This window comes from Mustela erminea, chromosome 6 (genome assembly GCF_009829155.1).
Source record: "Mustela erminea isolate mMusErm1 chromosome 6, mMusErm1.Pri, whole genome shotgun sequence".
NCBI classification, from domain to species: Eukaryota; Metazoa; Chordata; class Mammalia; order Carnivora; family Mustelidae; genus Mustela; species Mustela erminea.
In genome coordinates this window covers 140023991-140038684 of record NC_045619.1, presented here as the reverse complement: position 1 = coordinate 140038684, position 14694 = coordinate 140023991, and the positions used below count along the sequence as shown (strand labels likewise).

At 57.7% G+C, this 14694-nt stretch overlaps 1 protein-coding gene across 10 annotated transcripts in view; it reads left to right on the top strand.

Annotated features, from left to right (window-relative positions):
• The window catches only part of PFKFB3 (6-phosphofructo-2-kinase/fructose-2,6-biphosphatase 3), a 150282-nt gene that overhangs the window by 62981 nt on the left and 72607 nt on the right, over positions 1 to 14694 (top strand). For 2 of the 10 annotated variants that reach the window (XM_032349812.1, XM_032349817.1), the window contains exons 12-15: positions 49 to 111; positions 237 to 301; positions 2067 to 2240; positions 7550 to 10263. In XM_032349812.1, the coding sequence (XP_032205703.1) occupies positions 49 to 111; positions 237 to 301; positions 2067 to 2240; positions 7550 to 7594 (347 nt within the window). In that variant the 3' untranslated portion in view covers positions 7595 to 10263. Of the gene's footprint in view, positions 1 to 48; positions 112 to 236; positions 302 to 2066; positions 2241 to 3624; positions 3648 to 3727; positions 3729 to 5738; positions 6094 to 7549; positions 10264 to 10858; positions 11386 to 14694 lie in introns of those variants that run through there. The other 8 variants (XM_032349818.1, XM_032349816.1, XM_032349809.1 and 5 more) reach the window with 8 other exon arrangements.

The following is a 14694-nucleotide window of genomic DNA, read 5'->3' as shown; positions in this document are numbered from 1 at the left end:
GTCCTCAAGGCTCATCCCTCATCGTGGGGCCCTTTCTCTTCTTTGCAGAAGAGATGCCTTATCTGAAGTGCCCCCTTCACACCGTCCTCAAGCTGACGCCTGTCGCTTACGGTGAGTGTAGTGACGTGGCCTGTGCCGCACTCTGCTCCCATGGGATGGTGGCTCCTGGTGGCTCCAGGGCTGGAAGTGGCTTGGCCTCTTGCCCTGGAAGCCAACCCCTGTGCCCACCCCCGCAGGCTGCCGTGTGGAGTCCATCTACCTGAACGTGGAGTCGGTGAGCACACACCGGGAGAGGTCAGAGGTGAGTGCACCCCGCCGTCCCGCGGTCATCCTCCGTCCTGGGGGGGTCTCCGTGGTGTGGCAGGGCTAGCGGCTGCGAGCCCTGGAGAGGCCCCCACGTGGCGTGGCCTGTAACCACGCACGCACCTGTGTCGCCTTCAGCCCTGGGTTTTTGCTGGAGTGGTTTGCTGGGAATCGGCCGGTCTTGGTGACGTCCTTCCCTGCCTTCCTTTTCGGCCGTGTGTGTCCCGCCCTGTCTTTCCTCATGGCTTCTGGGTTTCTTCTTTTCCTTACTTTTCTCGCTTTCCACCCCCACTTTCCACGTGACCCAGGAAGTGGGTATTAAGGCGGAAGACACGGTCCGCTCTTGTGAGCGTAATTGTAGCCCAGCCAGCGTCTTTTCCTTGGGGTGGCTGAGGCGCCGCGTCCTAGAGTGACTGGTGCAAACGGGATTAGCACATCGCTCAGTCACCTGTGTACCTGTGTACTCAGCTGCAGAGTGAGCAAGAAGACGGAAGTCGTGACAAGGGTGTGGTTGGACAGGCGCTGTGGCTTGGGAAATAGGGACTCAAGGGGCAGTGAGTAGAAGGTTTCATCAGGAGACCCCAGGCCTGGTGGCATCTGATTTCTCAGGGAGGCAGCCAGGTTGGGGTCCCCCACGGGCAGAACAGACGGCTGCCTGGGCGTGGTTGGGAAGGAACATTGGATTTGCTTTCCACCGACTGTCAAACCACGACACTTTGCCGGGTGACCCTTTCTCTTCCACGGAGTGTGATGTTCCTGTCCGTGCAGGACGCCCACCTCCCTGTTCCCAAGGAGCTCAGCCAGAAGATTTTGGCATGAAAATCCCACCTTCCAGCAGCCATTGCCTGGCTGGCGGCCTGAAGGGGCAGGAGGATGGGTGGCCAGCCACGGCCCTGCGACGGCCCCCACTTCTGAACCCGGGCGGTGGGGGGAGAAGCAGCCTCCCAGCCTGACTCAGCCGGCGGCGCTGGGCCGCAGCTGGGCTCTGGTGCTTCCCGAGCCCCTCATCGTGCGGAACGGGGCTGTGTCGTGAGGGAGACAGGCCTCCGCTCAGGCCCCTCTGCAGGCTGCAGAGTCTCGGGGCCTTGGGACAAAAGTCCTCATTCCCGTTGCATTGTCACTTGATCTCAAGGCTGGCGTTTGGCTCTGGCTCTGCCATTTCTGCCCACCTCTGATTTTCTGCCTCTTTGGTCTCCTGGTGGGGGTTGAAGCTTGCATTTCTTGTCCTCAGCCACGGTGTAGTAATGGGGAGCAGGAGACCACCCCGTCTGCCATGTGCACCTTGGCTCGCGGTCAGCAGGGGGAGACCAGCTCCGACCGTCCCCCCACATCCCCCTTTTTGTCCCCTCCGTGGGGACCCGAGCCTCCCACTCAGGCCTCCGCCTCCCTTTCTCGGCTCTCTTGAAGGCTGGCAGCAAGGTTCTTTGCTCAGGTCTCATTATCTGCCTGAATGACTGCGCAGAGCTGTCCGGCCCGCGCCTGCCTTGTGAAGGTCGCATGGTCCGAGGGGGCATCTCGGAATGTTTTGGCCGGAAGGGGCTCAGCACACCCTCCCTCCTTCTTGCCATCTGGGAGTCACAGGACTCTGTGGTCCCAGAGCTAGGGACCATGGTCAGTTTCGAATCCGTAAAATCCGGAAGCAGAGAAACGTGTTTTGTTCGGTTTGGGGGGGTTTGGTTTTTTTGGTTTTCTGGTTTTTGGCTCCTTTACGTCCCCACCCCTTGTAACTGTCGCCTTCTCTCTTTTGTCTTTGTCTCGCTTAGGACGCAAAGAAGGGACCTAACCCGCTCATGAGACGCAATAGTGTCACCCCACTAGCCAGCCCTGAGCCCACCAAAAAGCCTCGCATCAACAGCTTTGAGGAGCATGTGGCTTCTACCTCCGCTGCCCTGCCCAACTGCCTGCCCCCGGAGGTGCCCTCCCAGCTGCCCGGACAAGTGCGTTGACCCCTTTCCTTTCTCACAGCCCGGGTGGGGCGGGAGGAGAGCCCCCGTGGGCCGTGGCGGCCTCAGACCAGGCCTGCGGGTGCGGGTGGGGGAGGGGGGCAACACGCCGACACCCGCCGCCCACAAGGTTCGTGGCACCCTGGGGTCCTTCCTCGCCGACCACGGCTGCGCACGCGTGCCTCCTTTCTGAGGAGCTGTTCTTCACGGGGCAGAGCTGGGCAGAGTAGAAGTGGCCAGGTGTCTGTGTCTCGCACACATTTCTGAGTACTTTTTTCCTCAAATAAAATGGAAGACGAAGGCCTCGTTCAGGAGTGTCCCTTCAGCTCTGGGTCACGGGCCACACGTGGCCCGAGGACGCCTTTTCAGTCCTAGGCCGATAGTCGAGGAGCTTCCTTACATGCCCCCTCTCGGGCCCCGTTGTAGAGAAGCACGTTCTTCTCCAGAGCCGGGGTAGAGCCCGGGCGGCCACACGCGCAGGGTGGCTTCTCACACAACACGGGTGTCACGAGGGCCACCTTCTCACACAACACCAGGTCATAAAGATACCAGAAAGCAAAAACCCAGCCAGCTTTCACTTGTTGGGTTTGCTGGGAAGAGGAAAAGCTGACAGATGTTGGCGCTTGGGCATTAAGATTTATTTTCAGAAGAGCAGTCTTTTTCTGTGGCAGCCAGGACTCTGCCAATACTTGAGACCTAGCAGTCCCCGGCATGGATTTGAGGGCCACCTCGAGATCGCTGCCCCCCTCCCACCATGTCTGGGCTCTTCACAAAGAAGTTGCAGGCTGAGGCTCCTTGAAATCTCGTGGTGTCTGCCCTCGGCGTAGTGCGGCGGGGTGGGGAGTGCCGGGCCGCCTCAGGCAGGCCACCGAACCTCTTCAGGCCTCAGTTTTCCCATCTGTGGAATGGGGAAAGAGCACGTACTGCAGAAGGCGGTTCAGATGAGGTCCTCCGTGCTGATCCTCTCGCACGCTGGTGTCCGTCTCTGCCCCCGCCTGTAAGATGTTACCTGGTCTTTTTATGAAAACTGAGAACTGAAGTGGTTTCTGGGTGACGTTCAGTTTTGATGTGAATTGTGGGGTCACGGTTGGAAGTCAGGAGGCCGCTGCCACACGTACTTGGGGGGACTGGCCCAGGCCGGCGTTGAGTGGCACCTGGGGCTGTGCTGCAGGGTCACAGAGGACTCCCCTGACTTGGACGGGACCGCCCTTCGAGATTCAAACTCCTCGGAGTCTGGCAGCCGTCGCGTGGGGCCCGGCGGGAGGGTCTGCACGGCTTCATCCCAGCAGAGACGTCCTGGTTTCAGATGACTTGGGGCCTCTACGCTGACCCTCTACTGACTTCTCTCTCTCTCTCTCTCCACTTTTTCTCTCTGCAGCCTTTGCTAGGGAAGGCCTGTTTGTAAGTATTTTTCTCTGGATAATTTTGCTACTCGCACCTCTTTGTCCTTGCTTGCCAGTTTGGCCTCCTGCCTGATAAAGTGTGCAGGACCATGACAGTGTTTGTCCTCTGTGACAGAGAAAGATGGCCTTGGGGGAGGCGGAGGGGGATTCATGAATTTTTAGAAAAAGAGGCAAGAAGCCGCCCGGCCCAGCTCTCTCCAGGGCGTCCTGCTGCCGCCATCGGCCACAGCCGGCTTCCTGTGTGTCCCTCGGGCTCCTGGTTACTGTTGGTGCTTGCAGTGGTCCCGGCTTGACAGAAATCTGCTTTTTTCTGATTTGGGCACCAGGCTAGGTCTTATGCCTGATGCATCGTCTTTTAAGTCTTGTACCTGCCCTAGGAGAGGCCTTTCATGTTGAAAGGAAAAGTAACCCAGAGCCTCGTCTGCAGAACAGAGGACAGACTGGTGGGGGGGACTGTGGTGCGCCTGCAACCCTGTAGGCTCTCCCTTCTGTCCGAGCAGAGACCCGCTCCCCTGGGCGCCCCAGGACCCTGGTACTCTGGAGGTCGGTTTGGGAACCATTGCCGTGGATCTGGTTGTCCTGTACCAGCATCTGCTTAGCCTGAAGGGTCATGGCTGGAAGTGGGTGCACCACTCGACTCAGACCCATTGGCTTCCCCTGTCCTTCGCTGGAGTTATCCCAGAACCGGCTAGGTGTCCACGGGACCAAGCAGCTGCTAGAGAATTCAGAGTCTCCACTGCTGCAGTGGTCCCCACCACAGAAGGAGCCGAGGCCTTCTGTCTTGGAGTTCCATTAACAGGCGCCATGATCTGTCCCCTTCCCCGGCCCTGCAGGTCCCACTCCTGCCCACCCTTCCTTTTGCTGGTTGGGTCACCTGAGTCATGGGTGCAGGAATGGAACTGGCTGAGGAGCTCGGCCTGCAAGCTTGGAAGTGTGACTCGTGCTTGGACAATAGGTGTTTAACATCGTGCTTAGATTAGGTCGCCCCAACGGCGGCGAAATCTGTTTTGCGATCCTTTATGGCTCATGGAAAGCGGGCTTGCTTGCCTGTGTTCCATGTCTTTGGGCCTTAAAATAACTCCAGGAGGTCCATAGGGTAGTTTTATCCCTTTTTACCAGATGAACGAGGCCGTCCAACTGGTCGGTAGCAGAGCCGGGACATGAATGGGTCGTCTCCCTCTCCCGAAGGCTGACTGCCTTCTCCCTGCTGGCTTCTGGGGACACTCAGGTCCTGTTCACCTACCCCTGGCCCGGGCACCTGATGTTCGAGGCCCCTGGGGCACTGCTCAGAGCTGCTTGGATGTCCTTTTCAGTTTAGAAGGCTCTCCCCTGCAGCTGCCCTCTGCAGCTAGGGTGTTTCCTTACTGGGGGGAGTTCTGTCTTAAAGACGATCTGTCCCCTGTGTGGTACCTCCTGGCAGCCAGGCACTGTAACCGAGGGCTTCTAGAGCAGGCGTTCTGGTGAAACTGGCCTTTGGATCTGGAGCCTTCTACTTCTGCATCCCGTGCATGTCTTGCTCCTTTTGAGCCGTGGCCTGGGGTGACCAGGGAAGAAACCTTCCTGCTGCAGGGTGCCCCTCGGACGCGTCCCCCCACCTCCTAAGGTGAAACTTGACCGTCTCTGTGGCTCATAGTGCCTTCGGCTGGAATCCCTCCAGTGCAGCAAAAGCATGTCCTCTGCACCCGTCCACTTGCATTCCACTCTGGGGTCCCAGTGTCCGGCCCTGCCTGGGAGCGTGAGCCTACGTCCGAGATGGCAGGTACCCACTTCTCAGTGCTCAAGTCCAGCCGAGCCTGGTTTGGGTCTTGGTTTAACACCCTCCATCTTTGGAATTCTGGGCAGTTCTAGCACTTCTACTTCCTCATCTGTAACGTGGATGCAGGAACAGTACGTGGTGTTTTGGACATGAGAATATAGACGTAGCGCTTAGCAGAGTGGCCGGCGGTGCACTGTCCGTGCCCGGCCGGACACCAGCCGTTACCACGGCAGAGACGGTGCCCTGGGCTCCGCGGGGATGCCCGAGGCACTGCGTTTGTGCTCCTTCTGCATTTGGACGCCCCCCTCCCACACCCCCGCTCCTTCTGCACAGGCCAGGGGGTTTCTTATGAGCAGCGAGAGACGGGGGAGTGGAGACAGCCCATGGGAGCTCCCGGGTGCTGGCCTGAGGACACCGGCCGCCGTAGTTCCCTGGTGGAACAGGCCCGCCAGCCTGGTCAGATGCCACACCGGCCGTGCTCCCCCTCGGGCGGCGCGAGTGCTCCGGCGGCCGGACCTCACGCATCCTTGATTTTTAAATTGCAAGTGCACACACGACAAAGGAGTTGCTACTAAAGATGTTTTGTTCTGTTCTTTCCCGACATGTTCTTCCCTTCCCCTCACTATGCTTGAAAGACGAACTGTTTGTCACATTTTCTCAAAGTTTTCTCCTTACTAACCTTGGCAAGGTAAATGGCTCGGTGCATGTCCCTCTCTGTCCCCTCCACCTCTGCCTGGGTCATGGCATCTCAGCCTGTCGGGGCATCGGTCTGTGTGAGGACTGGCCATTGTCAAGTCTGTGACTCATGCACCCCATGCCGGAGAACTCGTGTTGTTTCAAAGCAGCACCATTGTCTCAAGGTCCTCCCTCTCTCTCTCTCTCTCTCTCTCCCTCATTTCCCTCCATATGGCCTGAGCCAGGGCACCATGCGTGAGTGATGTGACGTGCCCCGTGCCTGCACGCCCCAGTGTCCTTGTTGCATCTGTCCTCATTCGCGGGCGCGCGGAGCCGTGGGCGTGAGAGGTCCGAGGGCCGGGGGGAGCCAGCTGCCGCGGGGGCCTGGGCAGCTCCTGGAGCTCCCCTCCCATCAGTGGCAGGCTGCAAGGCTTGGAGGTCCTCCCAGGGAGACCCCCACCCAGCAGGCACCACCTCGTGAACCCGCGACAGGAGGTAGAGGAGGAGGCCTGGGCTGAGCCCTGGCTCTTCTCCAGGCGTCCCCACCGCGGGCCCTTGGTTCTGCATGGGAGCCCGGGGCGGGGGCGCTGCCAGGGTCCCTGCACCCCGTGTGCCCGGGTTCCGCTCCCCCCTTCAGTCCACCGCACCCCCCCCAGCCCCCGCAGACGGTCTCAGCGGAGATAGGATGCGAGAGAACACTTTGAAAAACCCGTGTTCCCTTTCTTGGCGGGGTGGGTGAAGGTTGGGCGAAGAGCCCGCGACCATGCAGTGGTGGCCGCCATCTGTCCCCAGCTGCCTGAAAGCTCTTCTTAAGGGGATTTGATCCTGGTCAGCTTTGTAGGGGTGGGACCTCCAGCAAGGATTGCTTTTGTTAGAACAGGAAGAGAGCTCGGTGGCACTGCCTGGCTTGGTAGGGTGGGTCCTCCCCGTGCCCTCCCGGCGGCCAGCGGCACCCATGTTCTGGCTGCCGAGCCCATGCTCCTAGATAGAATCTGGCATCCAAGGGCCGGAGTGCATGATCTCCGGGGGAAGAGCCTCCTGCCTCTCTGGAGGGCTCTTGGCGCATCTCCTGCCTGGCTGCAGAGCCGCTGCAGTTCCCTGGGGACAGGTGGTTTCATGGCTCTAAGTGAGCTGGAGGGCTCCTGGCGCTGTTGGTGGCTGTTGCCCGGAGCTCCCACCCACGAGGGCTGCCTGTTCTTTCCCGCCTCCTAGAGGCAGATGTCAGGCCTCTGCCCCAGGGGCCCTCGCCTGGGCCCTTCTCTGGGTGATGCTGGGCGTGACTTCCACTGTGGTCCTGGAGCCCACCTGGGCTTTCTTCCACCTGTCTGGCGACAATGCTCTTCCGGGTTGTGCTCTTTGTGTGACGGAGGGGGTCATCTCAGCTGCATGGCTTTAGTCTTTGGCTCTCGAAGCCTCGTGGACAAGAAGTAATGATCCCTCTTCCTCGCCCTCTCTTCTCCTGGAAACAGAACATGAAAGGCGCCCAGAGCGGCATCGACGCGAGGACACACTGAGGCCGGCCCGGCGGCTCCATCCCAGTTCCAATCCTGCAGCTTACGTAGTGCTTTTGCCGTCTGCCCGCGGCCGGGATCCCAAGGACTTCTGGAGTGGGGTGGGTGGTATGGAAGAGGGGCCTGGTCGGAGAGAACTGTGCCCCCGACCCTGGCGGGGCAGCCGAGACCCCACGAGGCCTCTCCCGCGTGCGTGCGTGGGATCTACGCCGTGGCTGCCCACATCCCACGCCATCCCCGGTCCCGCGGACCCTCCACGTGGCCGGGAAAGGACGATGAGCCATGGAGGAGGAACTGGGAGAAGGCCCCAAGGAGGGGACGTCGGCCTTCATGCTGTTTTGTTTTGTTTCGTTTCTGTGGTCCTGACCTGGTATGTTCCCAGCGTGGGGAGAAGACGCTTGGCTCCAGAACCCTAAAATTAAAAGGGGGGCCTAGATCCCAGTTGCTGAAGAGGAAAGGGATGGTGAGAACGTTCCCAAGGCTCTTCTGTGCACCGTGGCCCGGACGCTCGCTGCCTCGGGAAGGGAGGATTCAGGCCTGCGGGAGGCGGAGAGAGAAGGCTCTGAGCTGGACCCGTGTGTCCGATGGGCGGTCACCCTGCTGCGGGCCACACCTTCCCTCCTGGGTCCGCATTCTGCTTCTGGAGACGCTCGAGGACAGTCTGGCTGCATCAGCAACAGGAGCCATGGCGCCGGAAGAGCCTCAGGGCCTCGCCTGCCCAGGCCGCGCTGCCGTCTCTGCTCTCCTGCCTGGACCCGAGGCACGGGCGAGACGGCTCTCCGGGACCTGCTTGCTTTGGCACTTTTTTAGCTGGCAGGAGGCGGACAGGAAATTTCCACCTTTTCTTCCAGAACTTCCACGTTTGGGGTTCGTGCCCTTGGGTGCCGGAGCTCGGAAAGCACGTGGGGAACGGCGTGTGCATGAGATGGGGAGCTCAGAGGGACCCCAGTCAACCAGCCAGGCAGCAGGTTGTTCAGATCCGTGCCCGACTGACCCGGAGGCAGAGCAGAGATGAACAGAGCTCTGGCCTCCTCCCGTCAGGATGTTCATTGTCACCCTGCGCTTCCCGGGTGGGTCTGGTGGCCCAGCCGGGACACACCCCCCCAACACCTGCAGCTGCTTCCTCCAAGAGACTTTCTGGGCTCCTGGCAGGCCTGAGCTCCATCCTGCCTGTCTTCGTGGAGCGTCTGCTATACACCCGGCCCGGGGCTGGGCTGCTTGGGTTTCCGAAGAAGGGCATGTCCTCGCTCGCCTTCATGGCTCCGGTGGCCTTTTGGGGGGTGGTTCAGAGCAGGCTGTGGGACCTGTGGTTTTGAATACCTGTAGCTTCTGTCTCCTGGTTTCTCCTTGCTGTCTCTGTGGACTGGGGATGACAAGGCGTCCAGAGGCCCCAGAAGAAACAATTTGGAGACTCTGTGGTAGAATTGTCCAAATGACCCTTTGAAGAATCTCCAAAAGCTGGTGCCAAAGGTCACTTCCCTGGCCCACCCTCTGCTTTCAAGCTTGACAGTCTCTCCCCTTTGAGCTGACGAGAGAGGTACTGGGGGTCGGGTCGGGTCGGGTCGGGTGGGGGTGGGGGGGCTCCCACATCCAGAGCGGGGGTCAGACAACGCATGTTTCTCTGCTTGGGGTTCAGTGGGGCACTGGGACGTGCTGCTGATACCGTACAATCAAGTTCACAGATTTCACACCGAAACATTCAGATCTTCCCCATTCTTCCCCAGTCGGGCACTTTGCCCGAGATGATGTCTGACATCTGTGTTCCTGTGTGACCGAAGATGGGTTATTGTCCCTTTCTTGCCACCTTGAGTCTCAGTAGATGGCAAGCGTGTGCGCACAAGCGTGTGCTGGTAGGTGGGTCGTTTTTTTAGACAGAAGGGCCTGCGGCGCACATCTTTCTAGAGTCCCTCTTTCTGGCCTCCCTGTCACACCGGCCACCAGAGCCGACTCTGAGTTTTGACCCTTCTCACCGATCCCCTGGGGCTGTGTGCGGGTGCCCTCCCCAGCCTGCACTGCCGAGGTCCGTACCTACGGAAGCGAGCATCCCGAATATTCGTTCGTGCAGGCCCGATGGGGCCAGAGGACATCAGCACAGATGAGGAGAGAGACCCCAGAGAGCGCAGTGCTTCCTGACGGAAAGCCGCTCTCTGACTCGAGGCGCCGGACGGAGGGCGTGTTTGAGCTGTGGTCATGGGGGGGCTCCGGCTGCTCTGACTAGCGCCTCTCACCCCCTACCCCCCGAAAAATATCTGGGACCAATTTTGTTAACTCGGCATCGTTGTTTTGGGGTGGGCTCACCCCCGTCCTTATTCTGTCCTGAGACCACGGGCGAAGCTCGTCCTCCATGGGGAGAAGAGAAACAACCGCACCAATGATGTTTTCGTTTGTAATACTTGAAATTTATTTTTTTATTATTTTGATAGCAGATGTGCTATTTATTTATTTAATATGTATAAGGGAGCCTGAACAGAGAAAGCTGTATAGATCGGGTTTCGTTGTGCATGGGTTGGTTTGGGGGCCTTTTACGTGTGACTCACGACTCCTCTGTGTTCTGTCCACTGTCGGAATTAATGACCTGGGGTGAGGCTGTGCCAGCTTTCAAACGGGGGACGCTTTTCAGAAATTTGTATATTTTGCAGTTGCCAGAACAATAAAATACCTGGTTGAAATTCGCTGATGAGGTGCCTCTGATCCTTTTCTTGGGGGGAGCGGCGGGGGAGGGCAGAGAAAAGTCTTCAGTCAACCCTGTGGTCCGTACACCGAGTGGCCTCCGCCGGGCTCTTGTCATCATCCTTTATTTTTTTATTTATTTTTAAAATTTATTTTTTTAAGATTTTATTTATTTACTTGAGAGAGCGAGCACGAGAGGGGAGAGGGTCAGAGGGAGAAGCAGCCTCCCCGCTGAGCAGGGAGCCTGAGGTGGGACTCGATCCCGGGACTCCAGGATCACGACCTGAGCCGAAGGCGGTCACTTGACCAACTGAGCCCCCCAGGCGCCCAACGTCATCGTCCTTTAGAGCGGACGTGTGGGCACCCCCTGCCGACGCTGGTCCACGGCGATAGGGATGTGCCTCCAGCGCGCACACGACGCCCCGCGATCGTACCCCCGGCCCCACAGCCCCTTCCGCAGACGCGCGCTCACCCACACGGGCCTGGCCGCTCGGGACGGTCCCGGGCAGAATTCCAGGAAGCCAGTGGGTGTTCGCGTCTGGGCTCCTTTCATGTCCCTGACCTCCCCCCACCAACCCCCTTGTTGCCCCTTTCCAGTTTCTATGGGGGGAAGCGCTCTCGAGCTTCTCGGGCCACTGTGGCGTGCCTGAGGCCGGCTGTTGGACGTCCGCGCCGTCCTCTCCACAGACGAGGACCCTCCTCTTCGGGCAGGGCTGGGGGCCGCGTGCGGCCGAAGGCAGCCCCGAGCGTGTCCTTCAGGCAGCGTCTGGGTGACCCACGGTGCCTTCACTGGGTGAGATGTTCCTTCCGTGGCCCCCACGGGTACGCTCCAGAAGTAGGCCTGGCTCCCACTTTCCTGGCCCTGGTGTGAGGAGACGAGGAGTCAGCAGCCCGGCACCTCTGTGTTGAAGTGACGTCCGAGGTGATCTGTCCCCGGCACAGTGGGGCAGAGCGTCGGGGTAACGGGCCTCGCCTGGCGCCCAGAGCGCGAACGCCCACCGTGGCCGGGCCTGACCATACGTGATACTGACAGAAGGTCAGTGTCATGACCTTTGGGCACGTCCGTGGTATGTCTGTGTGCGACCTTGGGCCAGGGCTATAATGACTGAATAAATATGGACGAAGTGGTGAGCGGGTGGGTGGGGGCGGGGTGCGGAGAAAGGGGCCGAAAGCTGCAGGAGGGTGAACGCCAGAGGAACGGATCCATCCCCGAGGTCCGAAACACGAGCCAGACACGCTGTGGCTCTTTGTACCGGGAAGACCACACTAGGAATTCCCCGGTAGCAGATGAAGCCATTAGGCCAAGTGCTCACCGCCGTGGTGGTAAAGATTTAGTTAACCGTCTTTGGGGTCCTCCTCGGGGTGCCCCACGGGGTGAGCCTGTTGCCCGTTTTACGGACGCAGAATTTTAGACTCCATGACGGTAACTTTGCCTTTGCCTTGACAAGCAGATTTTGGTGATTCAGATCCAGGTAGCTGGGACTCTAAAGTGTGTGGCTTTAACTGTGAGTGAATGTGGTCTCCCCACAGTAATGTGAGTTAGGGGAGCAGGTGAGGGGTCCGCTCAGCGTTACACCCGTGGGGCTGGGAAGCGTGGGCTGTCCCTTCCGTCACGCTCCCTGTGGTGCTCAGCTGGTGGTCAGGTGGTCTGGGTCTTTAGAGAGGTCGGCAGCAGCCCAGCAGGAGTACATGGGAGTCCTGGCCCGGGTTTCGGAAATCCCCAGGTAATATCCAAAACCTATCTGGGCAGGAGTTCCAAGAATTTTACTGGCACTTCCAAGAAGCAGCAGGTGGCACTGTGCCGTCGAGGGTGGGAGGTCAGGAGGGGTGGGGAGCGGGCAAGTGGGGCCTTAGGAGGGTTTACATCTGAGTAAACAGAGCTGTGGGACTCTCTCTTGCTGGGGCTGAGTGGTCCAGACCTGCTGGTGGGAGCCACCAGCCGGTCCGACACTCCAGTCCAGTCACACTTTGCTAATGACTCACTGAACGTTTTTCTCACCAGCATTGTTGGGAATATTTTAATTTGGGATTATTTACTAAGCAGAACTGGGAAAAATAGCCCACTGTTTGAAAAGAGGCAGTTAATTAGACTGTAGCATTGCGCCCTCCATTTGACCAAAGTGTTAACAAATATCAGACTGTTGAAAAGGAGAAGAAAATACTGGGTGGACGAAAATCAAACTTAAAAGCAGTAGAAGAAACCACAAAGGAAGTAATGAGTTTCCACAACATAAATACTTTACCTTCACAGTCCTTAACAACCATTGTGAGTGAAACGAAAGCAACAGGCTGAGAAACTTTGCCACCAATCTGACCCCCACCCCTGCAGTTACCCTAGCAGACGGATTGGAAACACGTCCAGAGCGATAACAAAAACACAGACTCTTCCAGATTCCCGGAGGCTTTTACTTCTGCACCACAAACCACTGCTGTCTTTTTTATTTTTCTTAAAGATTTTATTTATTTATTTGACAGACAGAGATCACAAGTAGGCAGACAGGCAGGCAGAGAGAGAGAGAGGAGGAAGCAGGCTCCCTGCTGAGCAGAGAGCCCGGTGCGGGACTCGATCCCAGGACCCTGAGATCATGACCTGAGCTGAAGGCAGTGGTTTAACCCACGGAGCCACCCAGGCGCCCCTTGCTGCCCTCTTTTAAGCTAAAGCTGGAGCAACTGAAGACTGGCAGGGGTGGGTTGTGAAGGTTGTCTTACTAACTTCCTCTCGAGCTCTCCTTTTCCTACACAGCGTGAGTGGGTTTAGATCAAGATTTTCTTGGCAGGTGAGCAGGTCTTCACAAGGCACCGATGGTTCAGGTAATCTTTATAAAGGCACTGGTTTCAACCTGTAGGTTCTGACTTACTCCTAAGACCATATACTAAAAGAGAACCCCCGTCAAGACCACAGAAGGACACCAAAGTGTGGGACTTCTGCTACTTAGGACTAAAGAGGGTTGCTTGCACACTCCCGGAGAGAAGTCTTTGGCGATATTCAATGGCTCGCATGCCGATCGCGGGAGTCTCATGTCTGTCGTGTGCAGGGATCATTAGCCCCATAAGATTCAGCGCACAGGGGGAAGTGCAGATTGGGGTGGGCTGGGTGGGGGGGACTGTAAGAAAGAAACTAATGGTGGTGGGGGGGTGGGCTCAGTGGAGAGGCGTCCCCATATACAACATGCTTCATGATGTTGCATTACCAGTGGCTCCTCGATGCTGCGGGAGGGTGGGGGGTACGGGTAAGCTGTCCCTTTTCAGTTCTTTGAGGCCTTAACTAAGCTGCAGGCATCGGAGCGACTCTACCTCCCACCCGTTGGATAAACTGAACCAAGGATACCTCACCTGGATAATCTGGTGACTACCTTTGGTGAGTAACGAGGCAGAGGGGACACTTAGGGCCTGGGTGCGACTCAGTTCATTTCCAAGTCCTGGCTGCTTGGGGCGAGGGGAGGCAGGTCCCCCGGTGGGATGAATTGACCAGGCAACCCCAGGCTTTGGAGACAGATGGCCTTGTGTCCGGCTTCGTCCCACCGCGTTGCAGATGTGTGGCCTTGGACAGGTGATTTAACTTGTTTCCCATTCATAAAGTGGAGAAGTTCATGCCGTATTTTTTATTATAAGATTCACCGTAGATTTTTTAAACTTTAAATGCGAAGTAGAACAAACCATATGCACACCCAACACAAGACAAAATTCAATTTTTGGATGTGTTAAGTGTAGACAAAATTTCTCCTTAGAAGTGAAGAAATGCCATAATTAATTCTCAGGCTTTTTGTGAGGATCGAACCGTATAAATGAAGAGGGACCTTGACAGATCCCAGCACAGAGTAAACTCTAGAGTGGTAGCTTTCAATCCTATACTTCCGATGCAAAGTAGATATTGTTATTCCCACTTTACAGATGTGGAACTGAGGCCAGGAGAACTCTATGGTCCCGCTTGGTTTTGCCCAGGCACAACCCGGGGTAGGCCTGGGTCCGTCAGAATGCCAGGTCACGCAGCCTAAGAACCACACAGCTGACCAGGCCCTGCCAGATGAATCACCAACCACAGGTCTGGGACTGAGTCTCATGTTAATCAGCAAGCAGGCTTTTGTGTCCTGGGGCTGTGGAAAGGTCTGTCTGCATCCAAATGAAGGGCCGATTTTCTTCAAAGGGCTGTGATTCAGGGATGCTTGCAGAGCCTTGAAGACGGGAGATTCGGGAGGTTCGGGGTCCCAGGTTCTGCCTTTTCCCGGTCTACCTCTTCCAAACAAGGCCTATAGACGAGCATCTTTGGGGATACCCAGTTCCTGGGTGTCCATGAGGACTTTCCCAGGGGTACACCTGCCGAGATAGTTTTAGGGGAAGAGAGTTCCAGATCCTCAACTTCTATCCTCGGTCTTTGTAAAACAGCCTGAAAAGTTTGCTGACCTTCGCAATTACAGCGTGTTTCTCTGCTTCGA